Source organism: Mobula birostris, chromosome 4 (genome assembly GCF_030028105.1).
Source record: "Mobula birostris isolate sMobBir1 chromosome 4, sMobBir1.hap1, whole genome shotgun sequence".
NCBI classification, from domain to species: domain Eukaryota; kingdom Metazoa; phylum Chordata; class Chondrichthyes; order Myliobatiformes; family Myliobatidae; genus Mobula; species Mobula birostris.
Genome location: NC_092373.1, coordinates 153,738,279 through 153,755,496, shown reverse-complemented (window position 1 = coordinate 153,755,496; position 17,218 = coordinate 153,738,279). Strand labels below are relative to the sequence as shown.

The following is a 17,218-nucleotide window of genomic DNA, read 5'->3' as shown; positions in this document are numbered from 1 at the left end:
CAAACCACGATCAAGTTAATAAAGACAATCCAGCACACTTGAAGGAGGTTAACTTTCTGGTGCACTGTTTAGACCTTGGCTGGGGAAAAAAGTTCTACAGCAGCCATCAGTAAAATCTTCAAACCCTCCATTCCCAATTAAGGTTTTCAGATTTAACTGTAGGAAAGGTGAAGAGGCAATAACATTGAAGGAGTGTCTGTCAGTCTGAAACCTGTTTATTTTTGTCATGCTGTTTTTATGTAAAATGTGGACTCCTCTTGGAGTTCTGAAGTAACTTGTTGATGGCAGATTATGCAGATGTAAGTTTTGTGATTGGTGACCAAAGTACTACACTCAAATACTAAGCAATATTCCTTGCTAAATTGGGGTGTTCTGCCACAGAAAATCTACATTAGTATTAATTTATTTGTATCAAATTTGAGAAGTCATTCCTTTTGGAAAGTGAGGAATATTCTTGGAACTCCAGAAAGAGAAAGTGTTCAATTTGTCTATAGTCTCCCTTCTGATGCTGCAAGCACAACCATTTTGGCTGAGCTGAACACGTGTGTGGGAAGAAAATTATGAAATTTTGTTTACTGTTCTTTCTGAGGGGAAGTTTTTTCTCTGAAGCTCTTGTTTGTAATTATTGAGAAAAATTATTGAAAGATTGTATTTGTTCTGGAATCAGTGGTGTCCCACTGGTCAATTTGTGAAGCGCGGGACTTTTTAATCTTAATTCTTATCTGGGTGCTCAAGTCTCCTGTTGTGTTTTCAGTCATGCACACCATTGGAAGTGTTTTAGTGCCGCATATTATCATAGCCTTTACTCAACGGTTACCTGCATGAGCTTTTTAGGTTGGGAGCTAAGCAGTTTCAAGCATGAGTTTCAATTTTTGCAGATAAATTCTCAAGTGTACTTGAATTCTCAACTCTACTTGAAGTGTAAGAAAATTAACTTTAGAAAGACAAAATTGAATGAGTTTGCAAGTATTACAGATATTTTCCCAGAAAACTTAAATACAGTGTCATATATACATAGTCTTGAAGTTCTTGTCATTGTCACAGAGATTGGTGGATTCCTGGAAGAGCATGAATAACCATTTTTGCTGCTTTTCTGATCAGTGGGATATGCCAGTTCCACACTAAGAACTATAGAAATCCCAGGTATTTGCCTGTGAACTATAGGAGCCATCAAACTTGTTAGCTTTGTTCCTATTCCAAGCTGAATAAGTTACCTCCACTGGAGCAGTAGGAGCTTGAGAAAGGCAAATGCGCTCAAAATCCTTCTTCCATGTTGTATGTAGTTGCTACTGCAGGCATTACATGGGTATGGGCATTGGCTTGTATATGAAATTCCCCACCATATCATTCACCGGCTGCAACAACAAAGAAATAATTGCCGATGGGCAAGAAACTGGAAGATGAAATTACCTTTGGAACAATTCCTCAGTATTAATTAAAAGGCACACCACTACTTCACTTTGGTTTTGCTTGTAATACTTGTGAAATACAGTAACTAAGCTCGAGAATTCTGAGGTAGGATTGGAGCAAATTTTCTTCATTGTGGAGAAAGCTTAAATAATGAATGTTATTTTTAATACAGTAAATGCTACCAACAGCTGTTTAGCTTTGCTTCTTTCTTTATAGGATTCTTCATGTTTAGAAATGACCAGTTTTATGACACTAAGAAAGGCTGTGACCACTGTGAATATCTTGGCATTTGGTTCCCCCAAACATTGTCTCCTTCAAGACTTAACAGCTTCTCCTTTGTTGTGTGCAGCCTTTTAGAAAGGTTAGCTGCCTCACTTACCTATCCCATTAGAAATGACTGCTCCTCAAATTGTATTTCATTAGTTGGCATCTCCTAAGAATCAGAGCACGTTGTCTGTTAAATTTTAATTATCTTAATGCCTGAGTCGAGCACGTTCTCTGTTAAATTTTAATTATCTTTATGCCTGAGTATTATTGGGGGGGGGTCAGTACATTTGCATCACCTGTCCTCTCTAAATTGCATCCCTTATGCTTTCTAGTTACTACCTGAAAATTAAAGTGTAAGTCTTTACTTGTAGAGGTGCTAGGTTAATTTGGTACTGTGTAACCAATTCATATCTATACTGTCCAGAAATGTCAGAGAGCAGGGATTTTCAACAGTGAAGAAATTGTTGGCTGCTTGCTGATTGGAAATAAACTGAGCTCGTGACAATTATATCAGTTAACTATGGCAGTTTAAAGATTTATGCCCACGTTACAAGTAAATTTGTTTGACTGAACTAAGCCCATCTGCTAATAGAACTATGCTCTCCAATTGCTTTTAAGCCAGTAAATAATATTTATTTCCACTTATATTTTTCAATTTTTTCCTATTTATTTATTTGTTACCACATTATTTGTTATTTCTTTAAATACTCTTGCCTCTTAATCTCAGGGTTTATATGACACATATGTACATATTTCCTTTAGTGGGATCCTAACTTGCATTTTGTGAAGTAAAGTACTTTCTTGTCTGGGATAACCTGCATTACCCTCTTGGTTTATGCGATCAGTTAAAAGTATGTTATGTCTTTTGATTCATGTTGGGCTGGCCTTTTTTTAAAAATTTGCGGCTGCTGTCATCGATTTGCTGTCTTTGTCAACGCTCTCATTGGAGCTTAGTTGCAGAGTGGCTGCTGAAACGGTTATACTCTAGTTGTTTTGTGCATTTGGATTACGGGAGATCAAATCCAGTTTGCACACAGAGCTACCAGATTTCTTGTGGTTTATTAGCATATGGGGCTGTGTATTAACTGTGCCACAGTAAAAACTTCCTACTTAACACATCACAAGACAGATCAGATCACTTTTCGTCATGCTACTTTAAATTTGGCACAAACTGTAATGCACTTTTAATTAATTATGTGCAATAGACATTATCCCAATGTGGAAGAGTCAAAATGTTTGATTAAATATCAAGTTAGGATACTCTCATACAACCTTTTGTTGTCCTGGCTTTTGTGCTTTATTTCATTAGTTGACACAGTATTTCCTGTTCATGTTCCAAATGAGTCCTCATACCATCATCGGTTAGAGATTTTCTTTTTTTAAGTATTAGAAGAAGAGTTGCTGATACACTGTTTTGGTGTGTATTTCCACATAACTAGAAATAGCTGCAATGCAGTTAGAACTGTGCTATTTTTACCCTGTGGCATAAATATAGAATAATGACCAATGAAGGATGAGTTACAAGGAATTAGATAGTGATCTAATCCTTGGGTTCATATTATTAGGTTTAGATTAGATTACAACCCTGACCTTGTTATCTGACATCAATTTTCTGTCAGTCATGATTTAATAAAGCCCTGAATTGCATTTAACATTTTGTATGTCCAGAGTTTAGATATAAAACTTGCAGGAAATGAACTGCACAGTGGGTCGGAGAAGGGAGGATTGTATTTGGGGTGGGTGGGATTTAACTGCCTGTCACATGCCAGTATGCAGATTTGGAGAATCATTCAGGCATTCTATATATGGCACAGAAACTGAGTAACTGATCATTCCATCTGGGTTAATCATCATCTTGAAGATGTTCCATTGTGGATTTGCAGTTAAACGTGTACTTTCCATTGCATGTTCAACTGTCCCTCTCTGATTGTTCCAACTGTTAACTATCCATGATCTTGATCATGTTTTACTACTTCCTCAGTCAATTGATAGAATTGGCTGTCCATTCACCAGGCTAATTAAAAGGGCGTAATTGGGATAAAGTGCCTGCTGATGTGGCCATTTGTGGCTGTGTGCATGTCAATGATCAAACTTAAAGCATACTTGTTTCTTCTGGGGTATTATATGAACATAATTTCTGTGTTGCTTTCTTAATGTTTATTTCATTTGTAGCAAAGTCAATCTATTAAAAAAAGGATTTCAGAATTATGTTTAGGCAGTTTAAAGAAGTTCATCTTGCAAAACAGGGATTGTAATGTAATTATTTTCCAACTATACTGGTGCTGCTAATTCACACTGATGTTTTTGTACAATGATCCAATTTCATATTCTTACAAATCAACTGTTTTCAGCATGTTGAAAGTAGCCAGTTTCTTCTGCATAATTGATTATACGGAGTTGATTCTTCATTGCCTTTAAATGCAGCATTAGAATTGACGGCATCAGACATCAAAGTTTTGAAGTCCTCCATTCCATGACATATGCTAAGTTTCAGTGTACCTGAAATATTCTGCAAAAAGTTCAGATTTGTGATGAGGACTGTGACTGTTGTGGGGCTGAGGCATAAAGTCCATTTGTAATGGTTTGCTATTGCAGTAGGGAAGGAGTTGTAGATATTTGCTGTTGCATTCTTGCCCTATATTCTTTCTAATCTGTACCACAATCAGGTCTGTCTCTGCTACTCCCTTATGGCTTTACGTTTATTTCAAACTGTTGGCATTTAACTCTGTGCAGTGTTGAATGTACAGTATTATAACATGTATTGTAATGAAATCCAATAAAATTGGGTGCATTCTTTTATATCGTACATACTGTGTGGTTGCCCTTATTTTCTGCTTTTACTTCTATCCTCTCTGACACTGTCTTCTGCACTGTTGCTTGTACAGCACTGTAATAGTTACTGCATCCTCTTATATGTGCACTGCTCTCCCTCTCTCTCTGGTTGCTGGCAGTTAATGTTGTGTAGACTGACGGCTCCATCATAAGCAGATATATCTCGCACTCCCGTATAGAAGCAATGTTTCATTGGTGTTGTGGAAATGGCTCGTGTGTTTGGGGTGGGGGAGTTAGTGTGTACATGACCAACACTGTTCTCAGCAGTGAAGAGTTTACTCTGGATGCTCAACAGTTTGTAAATGAGCTTAAGCCAAAGTCTTTATATTCATAAAATACCTTCTATTTTTAAAACAAAACTTGGATGCCGGTCTCCCTCAGCTAATGAAGGGTGTTAGATTCCAAGAGAATCCTTTGTACAATATTAAAATTTGTATTGAAGGTAAAGTAACTCCTCATTTTTCTCGGAGGGTGTGCAGAATACCAGATGCTGGTCAATCTCATCTCAGTTAGGTTGCAGTAAGCTGGAAGCAAACTACATTTTGTTTTGACAAGCTGAAATTTTTGAGTTTATTCATCCGCTGGCCATTCTGGTCAGATGGAAGAGCGCAGGTGTACAAGAGTTATTTCCGTTTTAAAGAGCATGTTTATTTCATAGACTCTTTCCCAATGAAACGTTACTGGTTTTTGGAAGACAACCTCCTTTGTTGTAGCTCAAAGTACATCTATTATCAAAGTACCTATGCAGAATAGTGAAGATGTGTCATGTGAATGTTTGTTAACTGGGGGAGACCTGTCCCATTGAAAGTAATTAACAGATGCCAGCAGGTCTCCAGTACTGTTGCTGATGGTAAGTCCAATAATGATGAGTGTTACACCATATGATGTGCTCATTGGACATAACACGCAGTACATTCTCCTGCCAAGTCCTTTAGGCTACAAGATTTAATTGTTGTACAAAAACACAGACTATTTTAAGGAAAACTTGCTTTCAGAGCTTGAAATGTAATGGACCTTTTTTTAGGCTTTTGAAGAATTAATGTTTCTTTTCTGCCTTAGTTTATGTTGTAGTGGTAGGCAGCTTTCAAACAGTTTTGCTTGTCATACTTCTTGAAATGAAGTCAACTTCCTGAGGTGGGGGGGACAGAGGGCACACGTGGGGAGGGTGTTTTATGTATATAAACGTTTTGCAGATATGATGTATGTTGTAACAAAACTATCAGTGTTTCTATTCTGTAATTAACTATGAGGAATAATTCTGAGCAGGCCAAGAAATTAAAGCTTCTTTCTCTTTCAGGTACTGATTGACCTGCTCTTTCAGCAGTTTCTGTTTGTATTCTAGGTGGGCTAGTATTAAGTTGTAGTTTTTTTTCTTTGAAGAAGACAATGCAGGTAAGTTTCCAAACATGTAGCATTTGTTATTAGCGGATGACTTCTAGAGTTCTGATCATTTTTAAGATGTGAATTGGTTTCTTGCACTGTTGTTAAACTGCTTTGAAAAACTGGTGTTACAGCTTCTGATGTTCCTCCGTTAGGTTCGAAACCTTACTTATATGGTTACGAGAAGAGAAAAGATTAAGAGATCGATTTGCCGTGTCCAAGAGCAAATATTCCACCACCAAATGAAACTTCTTGAAGAAGAGCGCATTTCTGGTAAGTCTAAGGAAACTGCTCGGTCGTCCAAGCCACCCACTTCTCAGACTGCTACCTCCCGAATGAGGTCAAGCACTCAAAAGTTTGCATATACTGTAAAGTATATGGAATTGAAATACTTGTTTTTGAAATTCTGAGCTCTCATTGTCATAATATACCAGTTTAACTTTTGCACAAGACCCAGGCACCTCTAACTGTATTCTACAGATGGAGGTGAAGAGAGGCTTTGTAGATACAAGCTGAGGAGCACTGCTCAGAATGTCTCTGACAATTTATAAATTTGTAAAGTGCTTTGATATTTGTAGCAATGCATGCAACCATGTTCATTTCAGTACTCTCTCAGACAGTCTGCTTTCAATTCCCATTCATATAGTCATGTAACACAGGAATTATATTGCATCAATTCGGCCACTATAATCGTGTTTAATGGTGCCCATTTCCATCTTCCATTCTAACATAGTAATCTGTTTTCTGAGAACCAGCTGTTTGTATCCCGATCTTTTTTTTGCTGTCATGGGCTTTCACTCCATTTAGCACTACCACTTACTCATCTGTTTACTCCTTATGTGCCTGAGGTGCTGTTTGTCTTTTCCTTTGTCCATGTTGGTTTTGCTAAAATAAGCGCTAGAAGAGTGCTAAAATCCAAAGCATTTTTACAGCTGTTTGTGAGATGTTGACTCTTACATTTCTCATGTACAGATTTAATTAAGGAAACTGATTTTTATGTTCTACTTAATAAAAAAATAATAAATATAGTTTTGTTTGTAATTTTGTTAGGATGCAGACTTGTATTGAATTCACTGCTGGGGTGAAGGCATAGCTTGAGTTATGCCTGATTTAATCCTGTCTAATGCATGAAGTCATGTTAATGATGTACAGGTGTATTGTTGTTGCTGTTTGTTGTATTAGGAAATTCGATCAAGTAAACACAATACATGCATTTCCAACATTTTAGATTTTCCTTCCCATACACGGAAAATTTTCAGCACAGTCAAAGTTATAGGGACATTAAGACCAAAATCTGTGATCTGCTAGAGTGTTGCATTCAGATTCTTACTTTTGAAGCTATTTTTAGTGGGAGCTTCATTGTTTTCTTAGCTGTAAGACTCTTCAGATCTGCAGACCAATTGGTCACTTTCAGTGATCATGTGATACACTTTCCACAAAGCAAAGGTAAATATTGCTTCATAGCATGCCTCTCATTACATTGAACTGATAGCTCAGGTTTCTGCTGTTCTGGGCAATGCTTAATGTCAGCACACCTTTATTTAGTTTCTTGTCCATGCTTGCATGTGATGTTGGTTTAAAAGTTATGCAAAAAATGTTGAAACTCTAATGGTTTGGACAATGATTGTGCAAGTGAGAATTGGAGATGAGAGTTGGAGAGATTGGGTTCTTCTGTTTAACTTTCTCCCCTCTGTTTTACTAGAAAGCCAATAGGGAAAGATTACTTGACCTGAGAATAGACACATTAATGAGCCAGCACAATATTCTTTGTATTGTGCTAGAGATTTTTATTTACATCTATTTCTTAGCTCCTGTGGTGTGCTTGCTTCAGGGAATTTTATGAAATAAAAGTCTGACTGAAGTCAAATGACTTAGAATTGCTACATAGTGCTCAAAAGGCAGTAAGTTATTTTAAGACTTCATTGTAGAAATAGAAAGGTGCCAACTTCATTTAATTTGTCACAAAAGGATTCAGTAATTCTTGATTGATACCTCATTCTGGGTGTTTTTAATTTAAACCTAAGAGACTCTGCTCCAATCTTAGTGAAACACCTGGGCTGTTATACATCAACAGATGCTTCTAAGACAGTTCCTTAGGATGAAAGCTTAATTTCTGTGGATTCTGAGTTGATTGAGAGGTCTGTGAGGGTTCTGTAGACTACCGCAGATGGAGCAATACGCAGGATGCAAGGGCATTTTGCAAGGTGTTGATCTCCTTTCGGTCCCATTCCAAATGCTGCTTCTCCATTATTGAGCCTGAGAATCCCAGGAATTGGTGAGGATGTTAAGTTTTTAAGGTGGCTTTTTGAAGAACCTTTAGATCTTTTCCGCTGTCAACCTGACTGTGGCAGCCTGTTTTAGAGGACTGGTACTGAGTTTGTAAATTCTGTGTACTGGCTTAAGTAGCTCACTGAATGGAATAAGGTCTTCAGTGTCGGTGGCTTTAGTGCTTTGAAGTACCTGCTGTCTCAGGAGCATACAGAAGAAAGATATCACTGTTACCCAATAGACTGAGCTTTGTGTGGTATGTGTGGTCTTTATCTTCCCTTTACCTCTGAAAATGATGGTGGTTCCAAGGTATAGGAAGTAGTCCATGTTTTTCGTGGTCTTATTGTGGACCTTTTATTTTTCAAGCAGATCAAAAGAAGATCTTGTTTTGCAGATGTTAAGAGTGAGTCCCATTCCCTCATATGCTTTAGGGAATGTGTCAACAATGACTTTTGAGCTCAGCCTCGGAAGGTGCACATAGATGAAGATCATTGTGTACTGCACCTTAGTGATCGAAGTTGGCGTGAGCAATCAGAGACTTGTCAGCAAAGTGCGGTGGTGTGGCTTCAACTGATTGATACCTCATGAAGAATATACAGGAATGAACATAAGATTAAATGCATTCACGATAATAACTACAGGAGTGCAACGTAATTTCTCTGCCCATTAAAATAAAAATGAGGAATTTTGGTATGTGGAAGATCTGAGCAAGGCTTTTAAAAATGCAGAATGCTTAGACCCTCAATTTAATAGGATGTATTGGGTGAAGTCTTGCAAAGTCCAGCCTGCCTCTTGCGTTAGCCCAACAATTGTACTTTAGTGGCTGTGTGTCTTGAAACATCCTCCTAGTGGCACTGCCATGGCTCTGCCACAGAACTGCCTGCTTTCCCGCAAGTGCTGTTGTCAAACATCAGTTTTTAAACTTGTAGAAAGGAATGTCACCCAGCAAAGAGCAGCATGTCGGTGGGGAACGTATCAGTGTTTTCAATCCTTTCTTATGTTGGTGCTATCTACAGATACATAGAGAAAGGAAGAACAAGTCAGAAATTAGGGAGGAAAGAGATAAAGAAGAAAAAAGTAATTTCTATGATCAGAAGATATAAAACTTTGCACTGGATTGGATTTCCTTGAAATACTTGGGGGAAAAACCCTTGAACTTGGACTCTTGGTATAGGCAATGCCATTGAGGTCGATAAAGATAAATTATGGAAATTGGTTTACTCTATTTTTGGTGTTATTTTCTATTAACTCTAATCTTTGAGAGAAGTGATGCAGTGGTCATGAAATAGATGTTAGCTGCCTCCATTCCAATCTTAAGCTGCATCCAAAAGAATTGCTGTTCCTGCTTCACAGTTCAAATTCAAATGAGATCATTTGCTCAATAAATTGAACAGTTTTAAGCCTGTGTGAGGTTAATATTTCCTCCTGATTCCATATGTAATGAATTACATGAAACCACAGTTGGAGCTTGTGCTTTATTGAACGCCGTATTTTGAACCAATACATTTGAAATCAGCATGTTAAATACTGTTGAAAAACCACACTGTACTTCAATGAATGAACAGCAGGCTTCAATGTTACAATTCTGCTCTGACAGCTGGAATTTTAGAGATGCCCAAGCCTTAGTCCATACATGTCTTCACTGAATACAGCTAGATCTCATTGTAAGGGATCCATCAATATAACTGATAATAAATTGCTTTATTGCTAAACACCCAAGCACTAATTCTTTCCTTGGATTAAACATTGAATGTGCTTGTGTTTCTTGACCTGTCTGCGTTTATGAATTAATCTTATCAAGAGTTCATCTCATTGTTCAATTGTCAAGAACAACTTAGATTTTTAATATAGTAATGGTTGCTGAGGTAGATCTTTCACACTGGATATGTACTTTGAATTTGTACTCATGCTAGAGCTTGCAAAGATTTTTTAGGCTTTATATCGTGTGGATTTACTGAGGTAAATGCTGCACAGTCACAGCACGTGAATTACCATAGTCACATAGTTATCAAGAGTATGTCCCAGGCTGGAAACAACTATTGTCCTCTGTTTATCCAAAATAAAACTGATTTACTATCTCATTTCTGGTGATCTAAAGTAGGACGTTACAGTGACCCCTCATGCAGAAAGGCATCCTAGAGAAGATTAGATGATGGTGGACAGAAGGAATCAGAGGTTTTGAAGAAAGGGTTGGAACATGGAGGCGGATAGAGGGCTGTCCTGAACCACAAGTAGAGAGGAGGGAGGTGAGAGGTCCTGTGTTGTAAGGGTATGATGATGTAATTCAAAGCCTCATCAATAATATAATTAAGGGAGAGAATACAGAGAAATTTGTAAAGAAAGACACAGATTTTGATACTGATGAATTAAATGCATGAAAGCCATTGGAGAATCGTGGCAAGAATCAGGTGAACTGAAACTTGTAGAAAATTAGAGAATTATTGAGACTTTAAGAAACGGAGTAGAATTTTCACAGCAAAGCATTGGGTAAGTCTATGGAAATGGAAAAAGATGGTTCAAGTAACAAATACAGAGAAAGAAGCTGAGCAGGAGCTAAGCAAATTCCTGTATTTCTGCTCACATAGATCATGCTTAAGTTGAAGAAGGTGATGTAATGAAGCCAAAGACCACAAAGCTTTAAATGGAAAAGGTGTCTTCATTTAACTCAATTAAGTTTTGGCTCAGACCTATCTTGGTATTGTATGGACATTTTGTAAATGTGTCAGACACGTTGGAGAAGAGCAGAATACCACAAGTACGTTTTTGCTTTTGGAAGATGATGTGAAAAGATTGAAGACCTGGTGATGGGCGACCTTGTTGGATTGCAAGGGGGAGAAAATGAACTAGCTGATTACTTTATGCTGACTGAGGAATCGAGAGAATGGCTACTACCATGAGATTATAGGCCTTTATTTTTGATCTTGACCACTGTCATTATTGCACTGTGGATTAGAGGTTGTAGTTGAAGGTGGACTTCTGAGTCATTGCACTCTCAGGACATGGAATTTAACCCAGAAAAAGGCTGCTTGGTCAGACTTGTCTTTGCCAACGTTAATATCCTGCACTGTGTTTTCTCATCTTACTTGATCACCAAAGCCTTTATTCCTTTACTCCCTGCTTATCTGTCTTAATACCCCCTGTGTATCTATCTTCCCCTTAAATGCATCCTTGCCTCGATCACTTAATGCAAGTGCCACAATTTGTCAGTCTGAGCCACGTTAACTGAACATAGTCCTTCCTCAGGTACTGCTCAAGATGGTTGGGGAATATTGCCATCTAAGTTTGACTTTGCAGGTTGTAAATATCACATGAATCATCTAATGCCTCCACAACCTCACAAATTATTTTACAGATGATATGCATCCTTGGAGAAAGCACGGATGCCATTTGCGTATGCAGCAGGGTCCCACAAACAACACTGTGATAATAACCAGATCACGTCGGTTTTAGGGATACTGGTTGAGGGAGAAATACCATCCATAGTGTCTGCTGGAACTCCTTCGCTATATTTCCTGAAAATTGTCATGGATTCTCTTACTTCCGCCTAAGAAATGCAGGTGGCATCTTGGTTTGACATTTTGACCAGACAATTGCAGCTCTCTTGGTACTACAAGAGAATACTTCAGTCATAGCTGCCTTTGTCAGTCTTCTCTTTGTGATTTTATCTCTGGAGTGAGACTTGAAGTCACAACCTTTGGACTTAAAGGTAAATTTGCTGCTACTGAGCCTCTGCTTACACCAAAATGTCAAGTGGCATATTTATAACTTTCTTAAAAAAATGATATGATCAAACATTTTAACACAAATCCCTTTCTTTCAAATTGCAATGTTGTACAAAAGTGAAAAATTGAACCTTAATATTTGATGCCAGCTGTCCAGGAGGGCTAGTCAAGGAGAGGAGACTTGGTAATAGCCCCTTTCTGTCTCAGTCAAGTTCACCTCCTGGTGAGTAACAAGGCTTTAGGTTTGATGTTTGCTAGAAATGTTTCATTCTCTTGCAGAAGCAGCAGTATTGACAACAGACAGCAGAGAAATATGGTACTGGGGAAACAAATCTAACTTGATTTTTTTAAAACTGAAATTAAATGTTCGATGCCAGCTTCTATAATAGAATGATGTCTGTGTTAGTTTTCAGTTCTATCCTGTATTTACATTTTAAGTAACTTCAGAAAATTTGTCAAATAACCAAAAAAAATCAACAAAACAAAAAGATTTATGAAATGACAAGTAGTTTCAGGGATTTTCAAGATAATAATGAGTAATTATGTTTTCATTTGTTTAGTTTCCAGCTTGCTAAACTTTTTGTTTTGTTTGTTTTCATTGAATGTTACATGTTTTGGGCTTAATGTAATAAAAGTAAAATGATGGGCAGGCCTAATAGAATATTGCACCTTCTAAATAATCTGTGCTCTGTTTGTAGGTGTGCCTTCAGCATTCCCATCAGCAGATGCTTTATTCCTTGGTTGGCTGGCACAATCTCATCCGGTTTCCAAAACGGGTGGCTCACAATGGAAGTTGAATAGAGAACTGGAGACAAGCCGACATCCTGATAAGGTCTGGCGTGAAAAGAGCTCCCAAATGAGTGGTCGAATGCAAAGCCACTCTGACTCTGCTAAACAGAGTTTATTGAAACAATCAAATCGATCCAGTGAGTGCAAAAACACACCTAACCTTCACAGGGTCAAAGAGGACTACACCAGCTCAAGTATTCTACCGCCATACGACAAGATTCGTGGTGAGGCACGAGGTAACGCCCGTGAAAGGAATAATGGACTGAGTACTCCTGACCTTCGGAAGAAAACTGACATCAGTAGACGTAGTACAGGAGGAAAAGTTGAATTGAGAGAGAGAGCTTGTTCAAAACGGGATAAATCCTACATACCTGCAGAATTAACCCTACGGCAGTCTGAAAACAAGCAAGCTTTGTGTGGTCCAATGTGTAAAATTCCCTCTGTTAGTATTCGGAGGTTACCTGGGGATGGCAGTCAAACACACACCAAATTTAATGGTACCTTGAGCAAGGTAGCGTGCAATCAAACTGCTGTTCCTACTGGACGATCTGCAGTCAAAGTGCCTACAAGTCCAGTGAAAAACTGGGGTGGGTTCAAAATCCCCAAAAAAGGAGAAAGGAAACAGCATGAGGAGAGACAGGAGCCCTGCCGGCAGAACTCTGAATCCACACAATACCAGCACCTGGCATCACAGCGAACCTTGCCCAAGGAGAGAACCAAGGTGAGGTTGCTGCCAGATAGTGAAAATGATGGTTATAGTCCTGACGTTGAGATGAGTGATTCAGAAACAGAGTCAACAGACAATTGTAAGCCACAGAGGCTTAATTCAAATAATGAACAGGAGGTATGGGACAGATATTATTCGAAGAAGCATCCTGGCCTCCTGATCTGGGGGTGTGGGGTGGGGGTACGGCAGTAAGTCCACTTGCCTGGTAACCGTGACCAGTCCCAGCAACATTTTATTTACATGCCTTGTTGTGATGTGATATTTCTTCAAGCCAACTATTGGTACCCAGGGACATTTCCTATCATGGAATGTTTGTCAGTAAAACACTTGTCTTCACGTCATGTGCTACAGTTTTGTTAATAAATCTGCCCCATGTACAGTTATCAGATAGATCTTTTGCAAAGATTATTGAAACAGAGGCCACTAGTCCATTATATGCCAGCTGTAAAGCAAAGATTCAAAACCTTAAACACTTTTATTAAAAGAAAATTAAATTGGAATCCCGGTGGTTGAGCATTTAGTACACATTTCATTTTTGATCTTCTAGCACGCTTAAAAAAAAATAACTTTAAAAAGCAGCAAGTTTTATCTAGTATTTTGAGCAAAACAAAATTGCAAAGTAAATGCAGCGAATTCTGATCCAGCAGATATAACTATCAGTTTGTTAAATTGGAAAATTCAGTAATCAACAGTATTAAATTGTCATTGCAGAGTTCTTCACTTCAAAGTATTCAACTGATATGAAAGTGGTCAGGCGGAAACAGTGAGAGGTTCAGATATACAGTTCTAGCAGGAAGGAACCCTGTTTGATTCATAAATTTCTGCACAAAGTATGTGCAAGGATTTCTTGCAACTTAATACGTGGAGTTGTGTTTCTGTTTTGTTCCTTTCTTAAAAAAAATGAGCGCAAATTCATTTAGTTTGTGATTATTATTAGTCCTTTACATTTAAAAATATCCTATGTCTGCACCATGCACATATTACCTTTATTTTAGTCTGACTTTTTAAATGCTACTAACCCATTCCACATAATTAAATTGTATGCCACTCACATGCTGTTAAAAAGAATGTGCATTGAAGAATAACCCATTCCAATGATTAAGTAGGAGGGCTGAGAAGAAAGCTACATCAACTTTTGGAGTTCAATATAGGATGATGGTGCACTATCTTTAGTGGTCCCAGCATTAAAGGTGCTCTGAATATGTGATGCATCAGTGTTATCATGAGGTGTTAAATCATATCCAATTGACCATTTTGATTTCTTCCTCCCTCCCTCAAAGACTAACCTGCAATATATTGCATCAACCCACAATGGAGCAGCCACATTACTTTGGTAGACTGTATCATTATGTTCATTAAGATTTCTTTGTACACCAGTGAAGGGGTATAATAGCAGCACTAAAGAGTTTTTCCAGTAAGTATGATAATAGTTAATCATCTTTGTAATCTACTTTTTAATTACAAGTCCTGTTTACTTTAAAGTCTAGTATGGTTTAACTGGGATTACGTGCAGCAAGGATGGTCTTGATTGAACATGAAGACCACCAGAGATTTAAAAAAAGGGTTTGACGTCTCAAAGCATAGCTAAATCCAGTGTTCTTATTCACAAAGAAAGGTTGACATAGTCAACCCGACGACCCTCAAAATACAAAATAGATGTTTTTAGTAATTTAGGGGAAGCCTATTTAAAGTTCCAACATTTCAATCTCTTAGAAATTTGTTAAAAAATATCTTGAGGTTTTAAAAATCTCCATCAACATAAACTTTAATACATAGTGTTGCATGCACTGTATTGAATTCATGTGCTGTAATGCATTTGAAAATACCAATATTGAAATGTATATTTAATTTTATTAAGTGGCCTTTTCTAATCCTTAGTGCAATAGCTATGTATTAAATTTTTAAAAATTGTAGAAAGGTCTTTAGCTTACATGTTTGAGTATTTATGCATCTTGGATATGCAACTTAGTTTGAAATATTTGGAGCATTTTAATCTTATTTTTGTTTTACATGCAGGCACTGTCACATTGTGCTGTACAAAAGAAACAGTCATTAATTTTATGCTTAACTGTTTTACACCTACACTAAATAATCTCTTGGGTAGAAATAGACAGCAAAATAATAGTTTGAGTACAATGGTTTGTTTAAAGACCATTACTTAGACTGACAGTTTCATGTTTAAAATTTCATTTTCCCCCAATTGTGCTTATTTGTCAAGATTGATCTTAAATTATGATTTTTGTATTCTGTAGATTGTAGTTTAACATTAGCTAGTTGAGCTACTGTGTAGTTGCTACTGGCATGCGTACATAATTTTAAACTGGAGTGATGTAAAGGGGTTAGTTTTTACATGTCCCCTTTTTGATTGTTCCGTACAGACCTGCTGAACAAACTTTGCAGTGTGGTGTTGTACAGAAGAAACCTATCACCATGTGCCTAGCAAAGTTTAACTGGTGTCCATTTAGTTACAAAGAGCATGGAAATAAAAGCAGAAATAAAATTTATATAGAGATGACTATTTTAAATTACCTGGCTCTTTGATGTATTTATTTTTCTTGTATAATATTTATAAAACTACTTTTAAAAGATAAAGTTGTGTTCTCTGAATGTTGAATATACTTAGATGAATTGTGCCTTTTTGTGTTTGATATGTTGAGTTTAAATTAGTAGTATGAGCGTGGTACATCAACCTGTAAAATATTTCTCAGACTTAAATCTCATCTGGAACCAACAGAAAGAGACACTGGGCTTCTTTGTGGGCCTTAAGAAGCCAGAGTAACAAAAATAAGGGTCTGCACACTGCCTTCTATGTATCTGGAATTTTCCTTAAATTGAGATTTTGCTTAAGGTTTAATAACAACGAATCTGGATTTTTAAGGCAGTGCTGTTAGAAAATATACCATTTTAATATGTTGCGTCAGGGAAATTATTTTCATAGATAGTTCTACATATCTTTCCTATGCAAAGCAACACAACAGGATTTTGAATCTTAGTCAAGTTATTTAATCTAAATATGCTTTCTCTGCTGGATGTTAATTCCTTTTTATGGTAGCATCTCGTCTCCTAGGTTGGAACATTGTAGGTTTCCAATTCTTGTATAGGAAACTTTTTCTACAAGTATTGTGGGAGCACTGAAATAAAGCACTGTGCTTTTAAAGACATATGTACCAGTTTGCACCATGCAATAAATGTATATGTTTGTTTTCTCCCCAGTAAAGTTCAACGATAATATAACCTTCTGATGTGTGTTTTATCGTTAAAGATTATGGTAATCCTACTTTTGTATTTTATAGGTTAATTACATGAAATATGATTAATGTGTTTGCTGTGTTTAAAAAAAAAACTGGCAAATGAACCAAGTTTCTGGTGTCCACCAATCCAGGAGTGTTTGGCACTTAACCATACATATTTAAAATCTGTGGCAGGGATTTGAGATAAAATGCAATGGATTAACACTTCACTGCCTTCAGTCAGAAGAAATGTAAAACTGAAAACATACTACTCCACCCTCTTGTTACTCTAGCATTCTGTGTGTTACTCCACCTACTGCCTCTTTTCCATCTCCTCTCATTCAAGTTAGCCTTCCAGCTATTGATGTACAGTAGTTATGTATTTAGCTTGGTAATGCCAGGGACTGTCCATAATCTCAAGTATACAAATTCAGTTTTTAAAATTTGTTTTCAAGCACATAGCACTTTGGGATCCAGTCAAAAATGTTAAAGGTCATGTAGCAATGAATGGCCAAGTATAAAAACAAAATTTTACTGTACAAAATCCACCTTTGCAAAATTGGAAAAAGAAACAGGCAGAAGTGGATTTTTAA

The 17,218-nt window shown here is 37.2% G+C and overlaps 1 protein-coding gene across 1 annotated transcript in view; it reads left to right on the top strand.

Moving 5' to 3' along the window:
* LOC140196670 (protein Jade-1-like) overlaps window positions 1-16,617 on the top strand; it is a 161,330-nt gene extending 144,713 nt beyond the window's left edge. The window contains 3 exon segments of the mRNA XM_072256269.1: window positions 6,045-6,162; window positions 12,578-13,500; window positions 13,502-16,617. Of these exon segments, the coding sequence (XP_072112370.1) occupies window positions 6,045-6,162; window positions 12,578-13,500; window positions 13,502-13,555 (1,095 nt within the window). The 3' untranslated portion in view covers window positions 13,556-16,617.
* The last annotated feature ends 601 nt before the right edge of the window (window positions 16,618-17,218 follow it).